Source organism: Quercus lobata, chromosome 4 (genome assembly GCF_001633185.2).
Source record: "Quercus lobata isolate SW786 chromosome 4, ValleyOak3.0 Primary Assembly, whole genome shotgun sequence".
NCBI lineage: Eukaryota > Viridiplantae > Streptophyta > Magnoliopsida > Fagales > Fagaceae > Quercus > Quercus lobata.
Genome location: NC_044907.1, coordinates 8,800,618 through 8,825,716, shown reverse-complemented (window position 1 = coordinate 8,825,716; position 25,099 = coordinate 8,800,618). Strand labels below are relative to the sequence as shown.

General features: G+C 32.7%; 2 protein-coding genes and 1 long non-coding RNA gene across 10 annotated transcripts; 1 reads left to right on the top strand and 2 right to left on the bottom strand.

The window, feature by feature from the left end:
• The first annotated feature begins 3,748 nt into the window (after positions 1-3,748).
• LOC115986420 (cytochrome b5 domain-containing protein RLF) lies at positions 3,749-9,094 on the top strand. Of its 2 annotated transcripts, none has more exons than XM_031109427.1 (6): positions 3,749-3,934; positions 5,211-5,286; positions 5,453-5,852; positions 7,119-7,253; positions 7,955-8,005; positions 8,646-9,094. In XM_031109427.1, exons 2-6 carry the CDS (start codon positions 5,254-5,256, stop codon positions 8,720-8,722), a joined length of 696 nt encoding a protein of 231 aa, XP_030965287.1. In that variant the 5' UTR covers positions 3,749-3,934; positions 5,211-5,253; the 3' UTR covers positions 8,723-9,094. The 2 variants fall into 2 exon arrangements, with proteins under 2 accessions (XP_030965287.1, XP_030965286.1); XM_031109426.1 differs by having other exon boundaries at positions 3,786-3,930; positions 8,646-9,092.
• Positions 9,095-9,173: 79 nt separating this feature from the next.
• LOC115986419 lies at positions 9,174-12,476 on the bottom strand. The gene is made up of 3 exons (XM_031109425.1): positions 12,191-12,476; positions 10,913-11,410; positions 9,174-9,987 (listed from the first exon to the last, which is right to left on the bottom strand). Exons 1-3 carry the CDS (start codon positions 12,276-12,278, stop codon positions 9,467-9,469), a joined length of 1,107 nt encoding a protein of 368 aa, XP_030965285.1. The 5' UTR covers positions 12,279-12,476; the 3' UTR covers positions 9,174-9,466.
• Positions 12,477-21,539: 9,063 nt separating this feature from the next.
• Positions 21,540-24,888, bottom strand: LOC115983659. 7 transcript variants are annotated; one of them, XR_004090149.1, is made up of 6 exons: positions 24,264-24,888; positions 23,633-23,740; positions 23,495-23,546; positions 22,986-23,063; positions 21,698-21,794; positions 21,540-21,599 (listed from the first exon to the last, which is right to left on the bottom strand). It is a non-coding gene; the product is annotated as an uncharacterized LOC115983659 (long non-coding RNA). The 7 variants fall into 7 exon arrangements; XR_004090151.1 differs by lacking the exon at positions 23,633-23,740 and having other exon boundaries at positions 24,264-24,338; positions 24,429-24,888; XR_004090146.1 differs by lacking the exon at positions 23,633-23,740.
• Between the last annotated feature and the right edge of the window lie 211 nt (positions 24,889-25,099).

The following is a 25,099-nucleotide window of genomic DNA, read 5'->3' as shown; positions in this document are numbered from 1 at the left end:
GCGAAAAGGACCAAATAAGACAAAATAGGACTAAACATGAACAAATGGACCGAATAGGACTGAATACAACCATAGAAGACTGAATGGACCGAATAAGACCAAATATAACCAATTAAGACTGAAGAGGACCGAATAAGACCAGAAGAAACTATATTTTTTTTTTTTAACTCCACGGTTTCTATTATTATCTCTTTCTCTTAGTTGGCTCAACTTTTCTCTCATTCACAGTCACAAAGAGCAGTGCTATTGACAATCTCAAGGTAGTAAAGATTATTATCTTATGTGGGATCGATGAGAAGTTTTGTAGATCGGATTGAGAATTATAAGTTTAATTTTCCGCAAAAAAAAAAAAAAAAAAAATCAGTAACAATAATACATGTTAAAGAATTATAATAACACAATTAAATGTGGCCTAACTTACTCATAAAATGTACTAACTACTTAGTACCAAATTACCAATACATGAATAAATGACAAATTTCGAACTTAAAAGTTCCAATATAAAAAAATATACATAAAATTCCAAATTAAGAAATCTGACATTGGCTACAAAAGGAAAATCATTCTCATTCCAATGTTATAAAGATTTTGTAAATATTTCAATTGTATTAATATAATGAGAAATGTCAGGCTCTTCAAAACCCTTTATAATTTAATCAATAGGTTTGGACAATCCTAATTTCATTGTAGAGAAACATGATTGTAAATAATTTTAATAATTTCAATAGATGTTGATTAAATTGCATAGAAACTATATAAGCGATTTTACACCAATCCAAATTGATTCTATAAGATAGGATTGTAAGGATTCTATAGAGTAGGATAATAGGATCTTATGTTTCATCATTAAGGATTGTGGTCTCATATCGATCCTACCCTATGAAAGACTCCACACCGATTAGATCATTTTATTGGGGTAGAATTGTAGAAATTTACGAACCAAAATCAAAATCCCAAAAGGTTGGCTTAGTAGTTCTTAAAACCTTATAATATTCTAGAGATCTTAGGTTCGAAATCTTTTACTAACATTTTGGGGTTGCCACCCTTATAGAATTCCTACTTATAATAATACGATAGAATCCATCAACCATTTGAGCTGTCACTTGTCAAGTTGTCATTGATCTTTATATGGATCCAATTATTAATATTATTTCATTTCAACTATTTACAACTTGTAATTTTTATGGTTCCGAAATATTTTGTGAAAAAGAAAAAAAAATTGTGACTTTTAGAATTTTTTGGTTTTTGTTTTGATAAACAACTTTTAAACTTAAGTATCCATTACCCAAACCCAACCTACGCGTGCCAAAAGCAGAGTAAAAAAAAAACTTTAGGTTGACCCATGATTTTAAAAACTGGACCGAACTGGTAACTGGTTCCAATTAAGAAAAGAGTAAGAAAAATCGGAACCGGTGCGGTTAAACCGGTTATTGAAATTGAAGAAGAAGGGAAAAAAAAAAAAAGCTATAACCAAATTGTGAAAACATATTTGATCTGTACTGAAATGAGATTTGGAGGAAATCTCAGATCTGTGAGTGAAAATAAAATTAAAGAAATACTTGTGTTGGATCATGGATGAAATGCATGAGAGAGCTTTGCTTTGAGCTTTGACTGGAATTAGATTTTGAAAAAGGAGAATGGCTACTGGCTTTGACGAAAGAGTATGGGAAAGAAGACAACTGAAAAGTAAAAAGTTTGAATTTGATATGAACGAGGCGAAGTGCAGTGGTACTGGTGGTAACGTGTACGTGTGCGTGTGCGTGTTTGGTGGTGATAGATGGGAGGAAAAAAAAGAAAAAAAGAGAAAGAAAGAATAGAAAAGAAGAATAAACGTGTGACTGGGATAGAATGACTTGTCTAGTCACGTTGATGTTTTGGCTTTTGAATACAATTTATACAATTTTTATGACAAAAATTGTATAATATGCGATAACACTAATATTACTTAAAAAAAAAAAATTTGTGATAGTAGCATTCCTTTGTTTAAAAAATAAATAATTAAAAGTTAGATTTAAACTATTAAACTATTATTTATAAAAACAAAAATATGAAACTTAAAAAGCAAACTATACTTTATCAACAATTAGTAATTAGAAAAAAAAAAAGGTTGTATGCCTAAAAATTCTTTCTATTTTTTATATTTTCTTAATATAATTTATGAAAAATTAAAATTCACATAAAAATTACTTAAATATTTAAATAATATTAACTATGACATCATCGGTTCGACCAACAATACGACTGTAGTCGAACCACAAAACCAATGATCAATCCCTTTTTCAGTTCTTGTCCATTCCGGTTTTTAAAACCATGGGTGGACCTCTCTCAATATATATATATATATATATATAGGGCAAAACTTAGGTACAGTACCTTAGGTACTGTTCCTTAGGTTCCCTACTTAAATTTTAGCCACGTGTCCAATGAATTAAATTAGCACATATGGTGTAAAACACTTTAACGTCAAAAGAGAGAAGAAAAAAAAAAAAAAAAAAACCCTTCAATTCTCTCGTTTTTGTTTAAAAAAAAAAAAGGCTCCCATTCTCAATCTCCTCTCATCTATTGAAGACCATGGCTGAGAGCTCTGAGCTTCGCCGTTCACCACTCATTGCTGCCAACGGTAGTGCCTTAGCTTTATCTCAACCTCTCTTCTCCCTTCTCTCCCCTTTTCTCTCTCTCCATCACTCTCTATCTGTCTTGATCTAAATAATCCTAAACTCCAAGACCGATTCAGATCTGCCACCGCTACAACTGGCGGTGGCTCCTAAAGTGAACTGGTGGCGAGGTCGATGGTGGATGCCTTTAAGTTTTCTTTCCAAACCCATAAGAATGGGAGAAGAGGCCAGCCACGAATGATGTGCTTAAAATAAAGATACAAGCAAATCCTTGCTGGCCTTTTTCCAAATCTAACTTGGATTTGTTCCAGTGAACATTACCTGTAAATCCTATCCTCTTGGTTTTGAAATTATTTGTCGAGATGGTGATGTTCCTAGTGATATCATTTGCTGGATCTATTTTGTCTATCAAATACCTCTTGTTTTGATTGGATTTAAAACCAAGTGCCCCAAATCAGTGGTGTTTTTTCGCCAATCTGAAAAAAAATCGGTGAGCTGTAACAAGAACACAATAAGCAGGGGTGTTTTTTATGGCCAGAAGGTGTCAATCTAACGGATGGGTTTAACGGTGTTTGCTGGTTTGATTCGTTGGACACGTGGCTAAAATTTAAGTAGGGAACCTAAGCAACAGTACCTAAGGTACTGTACCTAAGTTTTGCCCATATATATATATATATGTTATAATAATAAATGACAAAATTTAGCTACAAAATTGATTGTAGTCTAAGACTACAAACCTTGTTCAATAAAATAAACATTATTACAATTTTGAAAATTTAATCTTTAAATTGCATGTTTTTTACGCTCTTAATACACATGTCAAATTTTGTGTCAATCGGATATTATTTATTATATAATTTATAAGCTTATATTTTATGCATAATTTTAAATTACAAAAACTTACAATTTAAATAATTTATTGATGATATAGTTATTGATTTTAATTTTCTAAAAAATTTGTAAGTATGGAGGATTTGAGAAGAAGATATAATCCAATGGTATATTTTTTAAAATTTATCTTTAATAAAAAGACATTTAATAAGGTTGTAGTCTAAGTTTATCACAAATTTTGTATCTCAACTTTGTTAAAAAAGAAAAAAAAAGTGTACGTAGCTCTGCTGACATGGCAAACCATAACACGGATCGTTTAGTCAAATACTCCTCAGCTACCATTACAGCAAAAGACATCAAAAAGGAAAAAGAAAACACGCACGGACCCATTCATTCAGAACCTGGTCCGATACGACCTCCATTGGCTGAGCACAATAAACAAGTCGAACTCGGAAAATCCATACGATCCAAACTCTTTTCTCCAGTACGTACGTTTTCTCAATCTCCACTAAGCTCTGTTTGGTTTTGAAAATTTCATAGTATTCTCAAAAAAAAAAAATTAGTCTTTTAGGTTAATAATGTTGTGTTGTTATGATTGGCTTGAATTTTGTTACGTTATTTTATTGTGATGAATTTTTTGACTGTTAATGATTGAAGAATGAGTGTAATTTGAGGTTGCTGAGAATCTGTTTGGTTGCTGAGAAAATTGGGAGGAAAATATTAGGATTATATTTTGGACGATCATGTTTGATGCTGTTTTGGGTTATAGAAAAATTTGAGAATTTTTTCTGCGACCCTGCTTAGAGATAGTATTGGTTTTAAAATTTTCATGTCTTCAATAAAGAAAAATCCGTCCATAAAATGTTGGGGAGGGTTGAACTTTTAATGGGTTTTCGAAGATTTTAAAGATGGTGTCAATTTGAAAAGCTATAAGATTAGCTGTGCTCTATGGTGTTGCGCTGTTAAGTGCAGCGTTCATAAAATGAGTGTAGCTGAAATGAGAATGTCAAGATAGAAAATTTTAATTACAACGAAAGATTTTGAAATTGGGAAATTCGCTTAAAGATATGGCTGACCCCTATCGATGAAAAGATGAGGGAGAGTCACTTTAGATGGTTTGGTTATGTGCAAAGCAGAGTGACAAATGCAATGGTGAGAAAGATTAGAAGTAGTAAAAAAGGACATACTGATTAAGGAGGTAACAGTTGACCCCAAAATTTTGGGATTAAGGCTACGTTGCTGTTATTGTCAATGTAGAAAGTTATTTGATTGAAATGAAGTGAAAATTTGAGATTTGAAGTCCAAAGTTATGTGGAGGTTGGTGTGTTTGCTCAAGATTGAAATGAATTTTGAAAATTTTGGTTTGGCATTAAAGTGCAGTGATTTAGCAGCATGAAGTTTGAATAATGGAGGTGAAGTTAAGCATAGTGATTATTATTTTTTTCTTGGGGCGAAAACTTATCAAAAAAGTTAAGCACAATGAACCTTTTGAGATGGTTGTTGGGATTGTAGAGAACTTTACGTGTGGTGTGATAAGAAAGATGGAGGACTATATAAGCAATGGAAATTGGGGAACCAGAATAGGTTATTGCTTATTTTATAATAATTGTATTCAATATAGTGTGCATTCGTCTTTTCCCCCACTGTTAAAAATTCTGGTTGATAGGTGTGTTAGACATTGTTAGATATATATATTTTTAATGCAGTCATAATAAATGCAGCTGGTGAAACAGTATACTTGTTAATACTTGTAACTTTGCACAGGAAATATTGCTTAAATCGATTTGGAAACTGCAATCTGCATGAGATGGACAATGATAATGATTTTACATTTTGTCAGGTATGTTTGGTACTTACATTTGATATGATAAATTTATAGCTTAATTACCTTATTGAATTGGCTTGAACTTATATTAAGAATTCTCTATTTTAAAATAAGTTTGATTGTGGGTGCTTTTTATATTGAATGAATTTATCTAAGTAGATGGTTATGGTTATAAATTTAGGTTAGCTCACCTTCAGACCAAGAAGATCATGAGACAAAGAAGCTTGTGTCGGATGTTCGTGATATTACTATAGGAGATGAATTCTCAAGTGGCAGCAATAGTAGTCAGAGTAGTGGTTTTCTGTGGAATGAAGCTCCAAAAAATTCTGGCTCTAAGAGGCAGGATAAAGTTGGTTCTCTGTCTTTCAATGTTATTGATACATCCTCTCCAAAACAGTCAAGTGAACAGTCAAGTGAACTGTCAAGACCAGTAGCATCAGGAGGCACTGGAGATTCTGTCAACAAAATCCAGGAACGGACTGTTGCAAGGAAGCCTGCACCTCGAGCCAAGGTTCCTTTTGAGAAAGGATATAGCCAAATGGACTGGCTTAAGCTTACGCGAACACATCCTGACCTTGCAGGTACTTGACAAATATATTTCTTTGTGAATTTGCTTCACATATTTAACACTTTTTTTCTTCCTTTGGTCCTTTCTGGTGATTTTGAAAACCCTCTGAGGGGTGTGCTATAAAATACTAATTAATTTGTTTCTGTTTCTGTCACAATTATGTTTAGTTTATAAAGCTATTATAACTTGAGGTTTGCCTTTTAAGCAATTCTCAAGATTAATCCTTAATATGCTGTTTGAGAGGCTCAATGATGTATGGGAGCCTTGAAAGGTTCAACCTTTGAAATCTTCTGAGGTGGTGTGATATAAGAAAGTTTAGGTTTAGGAAAAAGAAGTTTTAGAAATTGAATTAAGGTTACAAGGGGCTGCTGTGATGATCTGTTGCTGATGGTATTTGATATCCTTCTATGCTGCATGAGTAGAACACTTTGTTGAATTTGATTAACACATTATTTGCTTTGAAGAGAATATTCCTCATCTACTTGGCAAGAATTGCTTTTGAAACTGCTTTCTCCCTTTGGCTCCATGATAGCATCTCAGAAAGTCGGTGGATCCATGCTAGTATCTTAAGCTGAAGTGTTTTGGAGCTTTAGACTTTTTCCTTCGCATCCTCTTTATGTATGGACACCTAACATTTTTGCTCTCATCATCCTCCTTTCAGGTCATTTTATAATCTGCATTTAAATTTTTTCTTCTCTTAGGTAGTCTCTTTGTATTCTTCTTCGATGCTTCTGTACCTGCATCTTGTCCTGTTTTTGATAAGTTTATATACTTATGCAAAATTATTTATTTGACATTTTTCCACCTAAATAGGTTTTTCAAATTTTTTTAGATGGTCAAATATGCTTAAATTTTTTTTATGCATTTCTGTTTCTATTTTTCTTTTTGCCTCCAATAAAACAACACACCATGACAATCTGTTCCAATATTGATTTCCTTCCAAAATCATGTGGGGCTTGCTCTCCCTCCTCTTTGTTGTGTCTGGAAACTATGGGCAATTTTAGTTAGGAAATAGGTTTATTGCTTATAGTTAGATGGTGTTGGGTTACCTGAAGGTTGCTTATGCATCTAGCTTGTCCATATTGTGAAATTCCTACATAAACTAGTAGAGAGACTTATATGTGTTTACAATTTTAATTAATTAAAATGGTTGTTAGTTGTACTGCCTGAGCTCGTAAAGCAACTTATTTCTATGGTTGTTAGTTATTACAATTTTAATTTATTGTAATGTATTTTACATGGTAATTGAAACGTCACTGACTCTGCTTATTGATTCCAGATTTAAAGGGACAGTCAAATAAGAGGCTCATTTCCATGAATGAAGTTAAACAACATCAGAAAGAAGGTTCCATGTGGACTGTATTAAAGGGTCGTGTGTACAATATATCCCCATACATGAGATTTCATCCTGGAGGTATGTTCATGATCTTAACGTACTCAAATTTTTTTCAAATAATTTTATTATTATTATATTCTTAATGTGCTCAATTTTTATATTGATTGTGGCCAAATTCTCATTTATTTAATAATTATGTTGTCTAGTGAGTCTAACCATAGAACAATCCTAATATAACCTAATTTTATGGTTGCCTAGAAATCCTGCACCATGTCTATTTCCTTCTCAGCCTATTCTTTGCCTTTAAATCCCATACTATCTAGCTCTTATTCAAACTCAAATCCAGCCCATACTATTCCCACAAGCAGGTAGACAGATTTTCCCAAATTTTTCCTATGTCACTTAATGACTTATGTTTAAAACTTAAAAGGCTGGATGGGAGGGCTCTCCATTTTTCAAGGAAATTGAACTATTTGAAGGTTGCATACCCTTATTCATAGCCAATCAATAATGTTAAGAGACAAAAATTATGAGTTGTAATGCTCAAAAGCATCTCCAATCTCTAACTTGCAGTATTTGATTATGTGATTTGTTGAAGAACAGTTATGTCATGGTATCACTGAAAACATGTTTAGGTATGGAGTTGTATATTCCCCTCCAAAAGATACATTATGGTGTCTTCATGTGTTTCTAGGTTGCATTCTCATTCAAGAAATCCATGTCTAAGGTGGTATAAATATGAATTAGTGCTTGTCTTTTGACAAAATTTCTTTTTGCAGGTGTTGATATGCTGATGCAGGCAGTGGGAAAAGACTGTACATCCTTATTCAGTATCCTTTTTCAGAATGTTCTTAGATTCAATGATTTCTTTAGGTCATGCCTAAATTGTAGTTTTGTTTCTTTGGACTAAAAATTTTTACTCTTTTTCAACCCTTTGGTTTTCAGTTTTCATCAGTAGGACCTTTTTGCTAGACCTCCATCCCCCCCCTCCTCCTCCTTTCCCTCTTCTCTTTTTGCTGCATGTGTTTTGCAAGTGAAACTAAGAGGGAACTTAGGATGAATAGGATTTATGCCAAAAAATTTTGCTCTGTTTTTTGTTTTTGTTTTTTTTGGGGTTTTTAACTTAAAATTTCTATTGAAAACCTAGTTCAAAGCCAACACCCCAAAATAATTTACTCATCACTAAAGGATCTACAATTTCCGAGCTAACTCTTGGAACTAATAAGTTTGTGCCATAAAAGTTTTAATTTTGATTATAAGCTAGCTTATTGCTTCCCCCCCCCCCCCACACACACTTATTTTATTTAACTTTTACCTTTTATCTAAAGCAAAACGTTTTTAGCAAAAAGCTAGAGAAGTTGTTCTCAAACGGACGCACTTCATCTCTTGCATACATGTTGCTTCTCCCTACTCTATAACCTATTGAAAATTGTCAGAATCAACTACAAATCCTTAATAAGTTCGTTTTAGATAAATACCATGCTTGGGTGAATGCTGAATTTTTACTAGAGAAGTGCCTTGTGGGTACTTTAGATGATAGCAAGTGAAGAGCAGCAATAATGGGGGTAATAAAGAGGTGGTTCTAGGCCCCATTCATAATCATAGCAGATTGGCACAGATATTGAATTTGATGTATGAGATTATTGTTACTGTGAAGTGATACCCCCTTTCATGGTAGGGTTATATTTACCATACCATTTGGAAATTATTTTACTTGGGCATGTATTTTCCACAAAGTTTCTTAGGGAATCATGCTGAATACGTCAGTATTTTCTCTAATAAAAGTTCAGAAATGTTCTAACATGCCCTTCAAATTACCATAGTTGCTAACGGGAGGGGTTTGAATCCCTTGTTAATTTCTAAACGCCATATGTTGTATCATAACATTCATTTGAACAAGAGATGCAATGTTTCACATATTCATATAAGGTATAAAATGATATGAAAAGATCTCAGATTAAATATGCACTTAACCATCCTAAAGCCTCTACATATGGATGTCACTCAACATTATTCATTTTCCAAGTCTGCATTACTACATGGATCACATACACAAGATCTTCCCATTACATTTTTCTCTGAATAGAAAATCACATAGCTTTCTAATCTGACACCAAGTGACAATGGAATATTACTAGTACCATAAAACATAATTCAAACAGTTTAGATAACAAGTTTAAGTAGAAGATGGGCCTCATCAACGGTCTAATTTACCAAAAAAGCAGGATCTAGTAACCGTTGCAAAATCTCTATCAAGATAACAAGTGGGAAGTAGATAACAGAAATAACATCTAAGCTACTGGCAAAACCCGGACTTGATCAAGCACAGGGCCACAAAGAGATCCAAAGTCATCAATTCTAGTATGGTAGAAAGAGCTGTAGAATGTGATTCTGGTCCTGGGTGACAGTGCTTTGAACTTGAAGCTGGCTGTCTTGAACTTGCCCTTGCCTTCAGATTTGAAGGGTACTTTTAAGGTGTCTTTGGCAGCAAATGCTTCAACCATCATTGATCCATGGCAGCCATTCTTTGCATCGCCAACAGTGAATGTAAGATTGTAGAACTTGTTGGGAACTGTTCTGAGAACCTGGGCAATGGCACTTTCTCTACCTGCAACAAGCTCAACTGCGGCAAGTCCAAAAGGGACGTTGAAGTGCTTTGAGTCTATGAACTTAACGGCTTTAAGGGATTCAATCATCCAACCAGGGAGTGGGGATGTGAGATCTTCTTGCTTTGGAGGGAGGAGAACACCATTGGTGGAGTTTATTAAACGATGGGGACCCTCTTCAAAGCCTGGATTCTTCACCAAGTTATCTGCAAAAAACTATTTACAGTTAAAAATAAAACCAGAGTCGTTCATAGATATAAAGAAACAAGCACAAGTCTCATGTAATAATACTATAACGGTACAATGTTCAGAGCAGAGAGTGGAATTCAGATCATAGTGACATTTCTTGGTCTTAACTAGGCTATATCCACATGATGTTAAGGCAGAAATCTAACTATAGGCTGTGATTAGACAACAATTTGTGAGAGCCAACTGAGAAGCCAATTGAGTAAATCATGCAAAATAGGGTAGACAGCACAGGGAGTGTAATTTTAGATCTTAGTGATAGTAATGTTCTCATCTAGGCTATTCATTTGAGACTGTTCTAAGGTGAGAACTTAGCTATAGATAACAGATTGCTTGGTCTGGTAGAAGCACACAGAATAGCAGATGAAATAACAGAGCAAACATATATAGGGTATAAGATCACATCATGGAGATAGATGTCAATCTCTGTCTAAATCATGCAAGAAAAAAAAATCAGTAGAAAAAGACAGCTCAAATCAATGATGAGCACATCGTGCAAATCATAGTGAACTGAAGAAATTATTAACTAATTACTAATTGTTTCAAAAGTTTAAGTTGTTCGGAAATGATGAAATTAGTCATTTTACCATTATTCTAATAACAATATTCTGATTTTTTTTTTAATGAACAGCAATAACCCATATCACAGATCTAGGCATTCCAACTTGACAGTTGCAGAGTCCTTTACACTTTTTGGTTTAAGTAACAAGTAGCACATACATGTACATACAACTACAGAAGAAGCCCCCAGATGGATTTTTAGAACAAGTAATGTGGCAGAAAGACATCACAAACCAAGGAAGCCTAGGTAAAGTATGATACACCAACAGCAAAGTTAACAACACCACCAAGGTCTGTCTCCAGAAATAGAATAGAATGGCTTACCTCTTGTGGGCCTTGGAGGAAAGAGCTCCTTGATAGCAACTGCATCCAAGAGTGGTCCACAAGCAGGGTCCTCTTGAACCCCAGGGTTGTGGAATGTCAAGTTAGCAACATTAGAAGTGGCAATGAATCCCCAAGCATAAGTATCACCTCCATTACTGCTGTAGAGTGTCTGCAAAGGAAGGTCTCCTTTCTGAGGAGGCACTGAGATCCTCAAAACCTCTTCTTGTGCACATGTTCTTGATGCCCCAAAGGTTAGAGCATACAGGGAGCCTGGTTTAACTTTGATACTCTGAGAGATTGAGGCCTCATTGCCAAGCCTTACAGCATGGACACCATGTGCCACAGCAAAGTACATGCCCCCAGGCTGTGGCCCCCCAGAGATGTATTCCACCAAGCCATTGATTTCCCATTTGGGCAGTGCATATTTTCCTATGAGTACTGTTTTCTTGACGTCAGTGGATTTTGGTTGTTCTTCAAAGTTGCCATTTCCTACCAATCCTGCACAAAAATAGAAGAGCACCAGAAATTAAGGGTTGGTACTATGTATTAGAAAGATATCAAATGTAAACTCTCTCTTCTAGAGTTCTATCCTATCCGTCCATTTTGAAAAAAAATGTGGAGTGGATTTGACCACGTCTTCAACATTTAAACAAAAGTTAATTATCACTAATATGGTATTTATCTAAAGTTCTGATAACGTGGCAAAATTTAATCTATTCATTTCAAAATACATAGATAGGATTTTTGGAACTCTTCATAGTTAGCCTAACATCTTTAGAAGATTTTAATCCAAAAAGGAAAATGTTTCACAAAATGTGTTTGAGAGAGAGAGACAGAGAACAAAATGAACAATCTTTCAACAAATCTACTAGTGTGTGTGTGTGTGAGAGAGAGAGAGAGAGAGAGAGAGAGAGAGAGAGAGAGAGCAAAAGGCAAAATCTTTGAACAAATCACTGTATGTGTAAGTGAGAGCAAAAAGTGAGGACCTAACAACAGACCAGAACAGATCCTAAAGCCACTTCAAAAGAGTGTACACAACATAACATGGAAACCCAACATGCAGAACAGATCAGAAAACCATGACCTCCATAACTAAGTCAAATGGGGTTAGAGAGAGCACAAATATGAGGGAAAAAAAACACTTCCAACAAAATAGATTCAAGTAATGTGGACTAAAACCACCACAAGAATAATGCAAAACAAAGTAAAAAGCAACAAGATCCAGCTCAACAAAACAGATCAGAGTCTAAGCCAAAAGGAGTTGGATGTGAGCATTACCTTCCAAACCTGTAGCTGCCAAAGCAGTACTAGTGAACAACAAGAAGAAGGAAGCAAGCAAAAGTGTGATATTCAGTGACATTTCCATAAGGAAAACTAGGCAAGAGGAAAAAGAGCTAGGCAGCTGAAATGGGTTTTCTGTTCTGTATAGTGAGCTGTGAAGTCCTTTATTATATTCAAGCTGGATAAGAAAAAGTGGGTTTAGGAAATGATGAAGAAAAAGGGTAGCTTAAATCACGTTGAAAAAGCTACTGTTTACTGAAGCAAGACCTCGTGAATATGTCTGTCTGTCTCAGATTATAAAAACCAACATTTTCTCCATAATTAATGGCAGAGCAGTGCCATTTTGGTAAATTTGCTCCTTGTTTGTCCATGTATGCTGGAATTATTGTTGTATTAGTAGATGAATAGTGTTATTGTTTTCCTGAATTAGCTCCTTGATGTTGGGGGTATTCTCTAAGTGGAAAAATGAATAATTTCTAACAAAAATATAACTATTGTCGAAACGAAAATGATATTTCTTCATCATGATTCATGAATGGTTTCTTCTACACCGTCTTACTAATTGGGATTCATGATAGAACCCACTCTTATGTTTTTTTTTTTTTTTTAATAAAGAATTTTCAATTTATAGCATCTGCTTTTGATAATTATATTTTTTATTATCAAATCAAGATATTTATCAGTTTTTTGTATAGTCAGATATTAAACTTTAAGTCTTTTTTTAACTATTAAAAACTTCACCGATTGGGCTACTTGAAACTCGCTGAATCCATTGCCTTTTATTCAATTTTCATTATGGAATGAAGCAAATGCATACATTTGAAGGTTTCAGGCATTTAAAGCATTTCCAACAACAATTCATTACTTTGGAAGATAAATAGTAGCTATTTTTTTTCTTAGATATAACCAGATATTAGTGGTTGGCTGTTGGAGTATAACTATAAAGTAATTAAATAGCAAAGAAGATGACTTTATTATTATTATTTTTTAATTAATGAACTGACAAGTGATTTTAGTTGGTGAATGGTGAGTATTGATTTTATGATAAATCTTAGTCAATCAGTCAACTATTCTACATATTCAGTAGCCGAGCAACCAAACCCACAATTATTAACATTCCATTAAAAAAATTTATGACATTAGGATTTCTTTTAATGATTTAATTAATAAGATGTCCTTAAAAAAATTATTGTAATCAATAAAAAAATCATGTTTTTTTAATTAAGGGTTTTTTTTTTGCAATTGATATAAATCAAAGTGACTTTGCATAATTTTTACTGTTTTTTTTTTCCCTCCCTTTTTTCTTTCTGAACAACAAAAAAGGGTTTGTGATAACTGACAAATACATTTTTTAAATTTTTTTTTTTTTAATTTTAATATGTAAGATTCACCTTCTTATGCAAAGTTAAATATGATTAGCTAATTATAAGAGAAAGAGTAATGATTTAGCACTAATTTTATGGAACTTGGAATTTACCGTTTTTTTTTTCTTTTTCAGAAAAGGTGAAAATAAGGATTCAACCATTATCTTTGGTACAAATTGATTTATTATCATTGAGTAAAAGAAAAAAAAAAAGTATTTCTTGCAGTCCGTGTGCACCATGTGCAATGTAATCTGCTTCAATGTCTCATTCTGGAATTTGTCTAAATTAGCTTAGCTAAGAGACTGAGATCTGATATCAGATTCTGTTTGCGCAATTAGTTCAGGTTTAGGTTTGCTCATCCGACAACTATAATCCGTGTGGGGCTCATGATAAATGGAATTGGAAATTAGGGAAATCGTTCATTCCTTTTTCAAACGTTATGTGGATCCATGGCGTAGCTGTGGAGCATATCAAAATAGAAAAAATTAGTTAGGTTCTTGTCTAAGTTGACCATTCATAGTGCTTTGAAGTTGTTTAAGCGTGTTTTAATTTTTAAAATTTTTTTTTGGCTTACAACAAGGTGTAATTATTTAATGATTTGAGAGTATAATAAATATGTATTGCTCTTCCCACATAAATATTGGCTCTAGCATGAAGTGGGTTATTGCATTTGTTTCATGGTCTTCACTCTTTCCTCCAAACGGTGGCTTAGTTTTCCTTTCTTTATTGGCAATTGAAAATTATTATTAGAAAAAAAATTACATTTTTTCATCATAAACTTTTTTTCTCTTTACAATGTCCCTTCAAACTATCAATTCACTCAATTGACACCTTAATTTCAAACAAAATGTTATAAAACTGTGAAAATAAGGTTCAAATTCATGACGTATGTTCTGCTACAGTGCTACTATGGCTTTTTTTTTTTTTCAAAAACTTAAGCTATTAGGAGTTTGATGAATTTAATCATGTAACCATTATTCTAATAGAATTTATTTGCTCATCATGATTTTCATTGAGAATAGTAAGATTTTAAATTTTCACGAAAACTTTGAAGCTCCCTAAAGCTATATCGTCAAAACCATGAAACTAATTCAGTTTAATTCATGTTCTATTTTTTCAAAAAAACTTTTATTAATATTTTAATCCCTCCACATTCCACATTATTCTATTATTATTACGCTCCATCATATATGAATGAATAAAGTTTTATGCTTGCTACTGCATGAGCAATCTGTCAATGTGTCTGTTCAACAAATAATTTCACAGTGGTACATGTTAATGAATTGGAATGGATTATTTCGATATTGTTTAGTTTCTTCATATTAAATTGTCACTCAGTTTTGTAATGAAGGAATATTTCTTTGGAATTCAAATATTGCAATCCTGTAGAAAGGGGTGACCAGACCATAACTACGATGAACTCCTTGGCACCAAATCTTAAAGTTTGGATGGTGATGAGTCTATCATGTATAGGAAGCTTTTGTTTGGGGTTTGAATCTATTTCAAATAGAACCCTTTGTATGGACATGCTTATAGGTGAATGGGCACCTAAAAGCATCTTATAAATAGATGCACATGATTTGTTCTACTCTTATTGAGATCAACACACAGGTGAGACAGGACCACTAGCTCTAAAAACTAAAAAGGGCCAACATAATACGTAGAGGAGAAACAAACTAAAGCTAGTAAGGTACGTTGGCAGCATTAGGTGATGGTTTTGAAGTTGGTCATACCATCGGTGGCGTCTCCAGAACATATTTTTAGGGGGGTCAATAAGAAGATACATTTGGGTAAAAAATGAATCTTATAGTCTACATGATTTCTTTATTATAAAGTGCTATATTTACAAAATTTTCATAAGACTTTTTTAACAATTTTAGGTGATAATTTTTTTTTTTTGTGGAGAAATGGTGATAATTTGTTATTAGTTCTAATTTAAACTTACTACTGGAATTACTTTTTTCCATCAGTAACAACCAGTAAAATCTGTTACTTAAAATTTGTTGTGAAAGTATTATGAACATAACGTTTCTCATATAAGATAAACTATAAGTTTAATGCATATTGTTTATTAATACGATTTTTTTATTTTTATTTTTATGATAGTTTATTAATATGATAAAGATACTAATTATTGTTGCTAAGATTAAATCTTGGAAATCATCTATTATTTTTAAATACAATAAACATATGAATTATTGTTGTTAAGTAAACTCCAAGTGAGATCTAAATATAATAAACTTTTATGTATTAGTTTATTTCAAATTTTTTAAGATCTAAATGATTTTTTTTTTTTTAAATTTAAGAACAATAAATTTATACTTTTGTTGTTAGGCTTACTGTTCTCCCCATAGTTTAGGTAAAATTGGTTTGATATTGAGTTTTTTTTTTTTTAAAGACCAAAATATTGTCAAGATAATCATAATCAAGTTCATTTCAATTAGGCTTTAAAAAAATTTAGACCAAAATATTGTCAAGATAATCATAATCAAGTTCATTTCAATTAGGCTTTAAAAAAATTTAGGTCTAGGGAGTTCAAAATTTTATTTTAGGAGGGTCAAAAAATAACTTAAAAAATTATATATAATTTTTTTTTTTTTTTGGCCAGCTCAGGGGGTTCATTTGAACCCCTGAATTGTTCCTAGAGTCGCCCATGCGTACCATGTGGGTAGAGAGCAAAGTTATATTTGAAACAAAGTAGTATGGTCCCTAGCATGACCGAATGGATAGGGTACTTCAAAGTTTCTAGGACCTTTTATGTTAATTTTTGTTTTATTCGGAACTTTAAAACTGTAGAAGGTATTTCATGCGCCTAACGCATACAAGACTTTTGCCCATAACACCCCCTTTTGATATTTTTTGTTTTGATAAGAGATAAGATTGTAAATTGCACCCTTCAAGTTTAGGATACTTTGAATTTATCGCTTAAAGTTTTAAAATTTGGATGAGAAACCCAATGTTATGAAGTGTTTGGGGGAGAAAAATAGAAGAATTTCAGGTAAATATTTTGATTAGCTAATTATAGTTTCCTAGACAAAACCAATAAATAGATTAGATACAGAGAAAAAGTAATGATTTAGCACTAATTTGATGGAACTTGGAATTTACTGTTTTTTTTTTTTTTTCAGAAAAAGTGAAAATAAGGATTCAACCATTATCTCTTGTACAAATTGATTTATTATCATTGAGTAAAAAAAATAAAAAATAAAAACAAAGAATTTCTTGCAGTCCATGTGCAATGTAATCTGTGGGGCTCATGATAAATGAAATTGGAAACTAGGGAAATCGTTCATTGCTTTTTCAAAACTTATGTGGATGGGTCATGGATTTAGCTGTGAAGCATATGAAAAGAGAAAAAAAATTTATTTAGGATCTTGTCTAAGTTGACTATTTATAGTGCTTTGAAGTTGTTTAAGCGTGTTTTAATTTTTCTTACAACAAGGTATGATTATTCAATACTTTAGAAGCACAATAAATTTGTGTTTTTACTCTCACATGAATAATGGGTGCTACCATAAAATGGGTTATCTCATTTGTCTCATGGTCTTTCCAACATAGGGTGGCTTTAGTTTTCCTTTATTTATTGGCAATTGAAAAATTGTATTAAGAAATATTACGTGTTTTTCATCCTATACTTCTCGTTTCATTTACAATGTCAATTCAAACTATCAATTTACTCAATTGACACCTCAATACAAAAAGAATTGGTTTTATTTTTTATTTTTAAATAACTATAAAAGCCAAACAATTGTATCAAAAGAGTGTAAATAAGGTTCGAATTCATTATTGTCTGTTTTGATACCATGATAACTTTTATCTTTTAAAAGATTTAGAAAAAAAATCTTTTCATCTCTATGGTTTTTTTTTTTCCAAAAACTTAAGTTATTAGGAGTTTGATGAATTTAACCATCTAACCATTATTTTAACGGATTTTGATCATCATGATTTTTATTAAGAATAGTAAGATTATAAATTTTCATGAAAACTTTGATGCTCAATAAAGCTATATCCTCATAACCATGAAACTTCAATTTAATATCATGTTCTATTTTTTCAAAAAACACTAATTAATCACTCTACATTCCACATTATTCTATTATTATGCTCCATCATATATGAACGGAAAATTTTATGCTTGCTAGTACTGCATGAGCAATCTGTCAATGTATTTGTTCAAGAAATAATTTGAGAATGGTACAGTTTAATGAATAGAAATGGATTATTTCCATATTAGTTATAGTTTCTTCATATTAAATTGTCACCTAGTGTTGTAATCAAGGAATATTTCTTTGGAATTCAAACCTTGCAATCCCGTAGAAAGGGGTGAATAAACCATAACTATGATGAACTCCTTGGCACCAAATCTCTAACTTTAGATGGTGATGAGTCTATCATGTATAAGAAGCTTTTGTTTGGGGTTTGAATTTATTTCAAATAGAACCCTTTGTAGAGACATGTTTATAGGCGAATGGGCACCTAAAAGCATCTAAATTAGATGCTCAAGAATTGTTCTAGTCTTATTGAGATCAACACACAGGTGGGACAGGACCACTTGCTCTAAAAATGGCCTACATAAAACGTAGAGGAGAAACAAACTAAAACTAGTAAGGTACATTGACAGGATTAGGTGATGGGGTTGAAGCTGGTTGTACCCATGTGCATAGAGAGCAAAGTTTACATTCGAAACAAAGTAGTATGGATAGGGTACTTCAAATTTTCCAGGACCTTTATGTTTATTGTTGTTTTATTTGGAACTTTAAAACTGTCCTTAACTCAAGAAGGTATCTCATGTGCCCATTGTATACAAGTTTTTTGTCCATAACACCTCCTTTTGATATTTTTTGTTTTGATAAGAGATAAAATTGTAAATTGTATCCTTAAAGTTTAGGATACTTCAAGTTTATCGCTTAAAGTTTTAAAATTTGGATTAAAAACCCAATGTTATGTGGTGTTTGGAGGAGAAAAATAGAAGAAGCTTTTTTATCCATATCAAGTGCTAAGATAGTTGTCAAGTATTACCTCAGCATAAATTAACGAATTTTCCTGTAATTTTGCTTGAGGCGAAATTTTGTTCTTCAAAATCTCCAATAATATCATTTGATAGATTTTTAACATAATTCAATTATATCAATATTAATAATTTTTATTTGAGTTTTGTCTCACGAAATTAACCAACATCTAAAATCTAATAAAAACTTGTCCAATGAGGTCTTACATTTAGCTTCTCTTACCCAAGATTTATTTTTTGAGCGCCCCTTTCACAGTATTAAATTTCAGGTAAGTACATATAAGAAGAGTGGTGCATAGATTTCACTTTTCCAAGTGGCTTATCAATCATGTAAAATAAAATATATATATTAAAAAAATTGTGTAAAAGAAAACATATGCTCTTAAATAATATATTACTTGCTTAAATATCATATCTTCTTTATCCTAAAGAAGATCTGAATAGTGTCCCACGTGGAGATGTCGGTGTAAGGATGAATCAAAGTAGTTTTTTCTCCTTGACTCACTTTTACTCGTAATTATATAAAATGTCAATGTTCATAATTATATTCACAGAATCTTAGAATGGTGCCATGAAGATGCTATGACTCAGCAACATTGTTATAAGTTTCTTCCCTGAAAAGAATGTGTAATCAAATGAATTCTATACCCAACTTAATTATTGTACGCGAAAATAGCGACACCAATAGGATTTTATTTTTATTTTTGCCTCTATTTGAGATTGTTAATCATAAGGTGAAGATTTATTATTATTATTTTTTATGCAAGATATAAATTTTACTCTAATTTAATCTAAGTATATACATATATGAAGCTCCTGTTTGGAAACTTAAACCTCAACCTCCATAATAACTTTATTCTTGTGAAGTGATCATCACATCAAAGATATGTGATGGTAATAAGGTAAAGATTTGAACCGTCGAAAATAGCCAATTAAGCTTTAACACTTTTACTCTACCAATGGAGCCTAATAAAAACCCAGATTTTGTTGAGCACAATTTCATTCTGGTCCATATCTGTCAAGAGAAAAAGTATGGGTCGCATGTGGCCATGGGCCCTTTGGGCCATCTTAAGAGATAAGACCCCACAATTTTTTATTTTCTTCTTCTCTGACTGGGATTGTCTACATAATGGCCATGGACAAACGTTGGTGCACATGCACCTCCATGACTTTAACATTATGAAAATTTTGATGCAAACACCCACATCCACATGTATGTAGATTGCATTTATTAGTTTATCTTGGTATCTAATCCTAACAAAACATTGGACTTATACATAGTCTTTGACTTATTGTTGCTTGCGGCTGAATGATGACCCAATAGCTTTATTGGGTCTGGGTCTATATGTATAATACAGAACTGTCAAAGCCCGGACCTTATTTATTTATTTGAAATAGTTCTTATTTTATTTCTTTTTCTATCTATGCCAAAAGATTATTTTGGATGCAATCCTAATAGCATATACTTCACAGATGATTACTTGAATCCTATATATAGTTTGCAAGAAAGAAGCTTTGAAGTTAGAGCAGAATCTTATAAATTACATTCATGCTACATCCACCTTTTTAGGTTTTAAGTTTTTATGTGTTTCTCTCTTGATTTTTTCTTGAGTGTTAATTATTTGGTTTCTAGAGGATGACAATTTGATTCTTTTCAATGTTGTATGTGTCTTTGTTTTTTGGCTGCACCTTTTTTTTTTTTTTTAATTTCATATAACTCAAGTTAGATCAAACTTGTTTCAACATAGACTTGGAGAAGCCTTCTTTTTAGGTGCTACCTATGCCAGTGTTACTTGGTTGGTTCTCTTCTTAGCCATGACATGGAATTTAAATGTGTGTGCAACCATGCATAGTGATGCAGATTGGCCAATCAAGGAGATAATATTTTAAAATAGTTTATGTAATTTTCAGAACTACTACCAACCAATCGTCTAATTTATATGGCTCAAATTTATAGCCTTTTCTCCTTTATATAGTGCAAGCTTTGAGGTGCATAAATTTTGGTTCCTGACCAAATTGTGCATAAATTAATCTCCACCTTTTTCCAATCATGGCATAACTCACAGCAACACTGAACATACTTAGACTTGAAAAATCTAACCAAAAAGGTGAGAAAAGAAACAAAAACAAGGTCGCAGGTTCTTTGTGCCAATGAAATAACCAAAAAAAGAAGAAGGGATAGTTCACCTTTCTGAATGACTAGTAGGAGAGAAATCAATAGAAAAGATCAGTTGATATATCAGAAGTTTTAATGCTAATACGCTGAAAGTGTAGCCAATAGTAGTGGGTTTATGCGAAATAGAAATAGAAAAGAGAAGAAATAATAACATTATTACATGAGAGACAAAGATTTATGTGATTCAGCTTTAGGCCTACATCCACGGGCAACATCAAGAAAGTTTCACTAAGAAAATACGAAGATTATAAATGTGGCACAAAGACACTCTCACTGGACCCAAACCCCAAATACACCCAAAGAACTCTCTCTCTCTCAAAATACAAAAGCGAAGGCTCAAGAGATTTCACAAAGAGCCCACATATATATTACCAAAGTAGAGGTGTAGCAAAAGAATGACTCAAATCCCAAACCATGTATAGTTTGTGGAACTTGATTAAAATACCAGAGTCCTAACCAAAGTCGACAAAACGAGTCCAAGCCAAATACAACTCAAATTTGACTTTCACACCTAACATATTCAAGCCACGCCAACAAGGTTACTTTGTAATCTTTATCATCATGTGTCATTGGAGCTTGTAATCTCAGTGCTGGTGCTATATCTTCTCTCTTTTGTTATACTTATTTCTTGCACAGAAGGGAACTGCAAGATCATTGATAGATTATGATATTTCAGCAGGCCAGTAATGTATGAGTCCAGGGCACCTCTTCTTGTTGGTTGTTAGGTCTTCCACCACATGGAACAAACAAGAACGCCTTCAATTGCTTCACGCATCTGCTAGTTCTTCATTTTCTTCGTGGTTTAGCAGCCAAACAACTGGCTGCATCATCAACTTGATATCTGCTCCAACATGATACCTAAACGTTTGTTGGATGCAGAAGTGAGTCATAAGACGCAGTTATCTAAAAAGAAACAAAACAAAAACTGATAAAGTTATTTAATAATGACCACTTACCCTTATTTTCCACTCTATTGCACAAAAGCACAAGTCTCTTGAAGGTGGCGGAGTTCACAATGCTATGAGATGATATTAGTTGGTCTTGTCATATAATCTGCAAAAAAGAGTAACCTGGCATTAGTTAGGACAAAAAATAATACGATCATCTATTATCAAATTACTGGATGAATGACAAATGAAATTGTTTAATTATGTTAACTCCAATTAACAGGTTGAAACACATTCAAATAAGGTCGGCTCACTGCACATGCGGTGAATTTTCAGTCTCATGGAAGTAGAAATGATTCAAACACAGCAACGCTAAAAACAAATAAGATGAAACTACACCTTTAACATTTTTATTGTGATTATCTTAAGAAATCTTTCGAAAATCTTGTTGGCAGAGAAAACAAAAACACAAATGTTGTAATTGACTTCTATATGAAGTGTTTGCTTCCTACAGTGAGTGAAGGTACGATTTTCATTTTAATTATTAAGCTGGAATAACTTCTTTATCAAAAAATCTAGAAAGCATGACATGTTTACCATCCAATCAAATATTTCTAAGATAAAAAATCTATTATAGGAACTGATGTCTAAATGTGAGAGAAACCAACCAACAAGGAGGACCAATATATATAGCACAAAAAGACTGATACAATAAAGTCTCTGCTAGTCCCAAAAAAAGGGAAGCAAGCAAGTTCAAAGATGTACAGACCCAGTAGAGCAGAACAATTCTCACTTGATACAATCAACTACAATTTAGCACAATTCAGACCATGACCAGAATTAAAGCTATTTGTCATGACCCCAGCTCAACTGTGTAGTGAGAGAAAAGGCCTCTGCACATTAAAGGAAGATTACCCCTTATAAGCACATCACCATGTGCTTCCCTTGGTGATGTGAGACTCTAGGATTGCATCTCCCTTTGGTCCTTCACAATCCACCCCCTTACGGGCAACATCTTATTCAAACAATCCTCTTTCAAGGAACTCTTGCTGATTGAGCAGTCCAAGAATATTTCACCATGAAACTAAGCTATCCTTGAAATCAGGGAGTACTTTGAGTTTGAAGACCAAGTTATGGATTTTCATCCAAGACAGTAATACTTAGTTTACCATATTGCCCAAAAAAAGAGAAAAAACAAATTGAAACCTAATCTACTCGTAAAGATTTAATTAGGCAAGGAGCAAGATAGTTACCATAGTTTTATTGCTAGTTTATCGTACTAGTTAGGTTTGAAGAAACGTGTTCTCCTAGCAAAAGCAGAAATTAAACCATTACAATTTTAGAGACATAGGCTTACCTCTCACAGAGTCATGAGGCTACTTGCATATAAACTGGAAGCATGGACACGGTACCTGTAGGAGTACGACATGCAACACTGTTTTGAAAAAATAGGACACAGCAGAACACATCTATTAAATAATTATTAAATATATTTTTATTTATATTTTCTATATATTGTTAAGCATTTATTTTTCACATAATGTTAAGTATATATCAATTTAAGAGCAAAACTAAATAATAAAGTGAATTCATGACTATTAAAGGATGTTTAGAAATTAGAATACAAATAAAAAATAAGAATATTTATTAATTTTCAAATGCACTATTACTATAAGTGCAAGAATGCTCTCTTTGTTTTGTGAAAGGGTATTTGATTCCTCTTGTTCCCTTGTCCCGCAAGTGTCCCAGACATGTCGCGTGTCCAACACAAGTACGGCACCCCAAATAAAGTGTCCTTAGTTCATAATACAAAAGCACTTGTCCCTGTATCTCAACATAACTATGCCTTTAGAAGCACTGTCATACCTTATACGTGGGTCCTCATTAACTCTCTGCTTCTAGTCCCATGCCAATGCAACTGAAATACAATAAAAAAGCATCGATATAAGACTATTAGTACAGAGATGGATTGCATCAAGTCACATAGTATGAAAGACAACCTACATGTCAATCGGGTTTTGAAGATGTCAAAGAAGAACCAAAGGAAATATTGACAGAAAGGATTCTAGAGATGTGTGGAAAGATGCCAATATTAATTCACATGATCAAATCCTGAAGCACACACTTTAAAATGATACATCAGGTTCTGTTGCTAAATCTGTAGAAAGATTATCTTCACAAAAAAATAATGGTGTTGACTGTAACATTTAGTAGGTAGAGACAATAACAGTAATTAACATGTCTCTAGTTATATAAAATCCATAATTAGTGTATGAAATACATGCTAGAGATTTTTTTTTTCTTTTTCTTAACCCATGCCAAACTACAATTTAAAAATCAAAGTGAGAAAATATGGTACTTTGTTGTTACTTACCAAAAAAATATGGTACATTGTTGCTCCAATAGTATATAGGATCCATTTAATTTGAAATTGGTAATTGATTTAAATATCAGGCAGTGTTTTCAATTAAGACTAAGTTTTTAGACAAAATTGGGAAATACAGACATTATTCTAAACTCAAATACCAAACTGTCTGTCATTATCTTTAGCAAAATGGTACTTAGCCAAAAAAAAAAAAAAAAATCTGTAAATATAACAGCAAGCTGGAAGTTCATATAAAAAAAGAAATTGAACCTGCTGAATACACTCCTACTCAACAAGCTAATTCCTGCAGTGTGGTTGCCAGATTTGATTCTTCCCACAAATAAACTGCAAAATGATTAGCAACGCAAACCCTCGATGGAAAAGCACTCTTTGTGATGAACTAGAGGAATTTGATCAACAATCCAAAGCCCCTACCTATGCTAATCAGTTGTGTGAAGAAATTGTTGAAGACTATGAAGGAGAATAGCGTCTTGCACTTATGACAAGAAAGAATCTCTTATGCCAATGTATGATAGATAAAACAAGAAAGTAAGGAACCTGTTTATCAGTCCTTACATGAAGAAATCAGAGAAGAATTTGAAGATGAGGAAGGTATAACACTTAATGAAGAAGACTCTCTTTGTGCTGAATAAAGAAAGCAAGGAAGATTGGTTGAGAACCAGCATTTTCTATTCTATTTGCAACATTGATGGAAAAGTGTGCAATCTCATTATAAATCGGGGTAATAATGAAAACATGGTGGAGTTATGAAGAATATTCATACCAAAATAAAGTCCAAAGAATAAAATCCAAGATTGACAGCCCGATTTTTAAACTTGAGGCCAATGTGTGATGAGAAAGTAAGAAAAAGATAGTACTGTGATGAGAAATCTAGTCCAAGTCAGGGCCGCTTGATGCATTTGGAGGCCTAAGGCAAAAATTGATTATCTTGTTTTATATACAAAATTACATTATCATGAACTACTTAGAATTTTTTTTTTTTTAAGAAATTTTATAGATAGAAAAATTTGACAAAATTTTTCATACTTATTGGTGTGACAGATTGTATTGGTAAGTAAAAGAGTGATGTTAGTAATAGACTTATA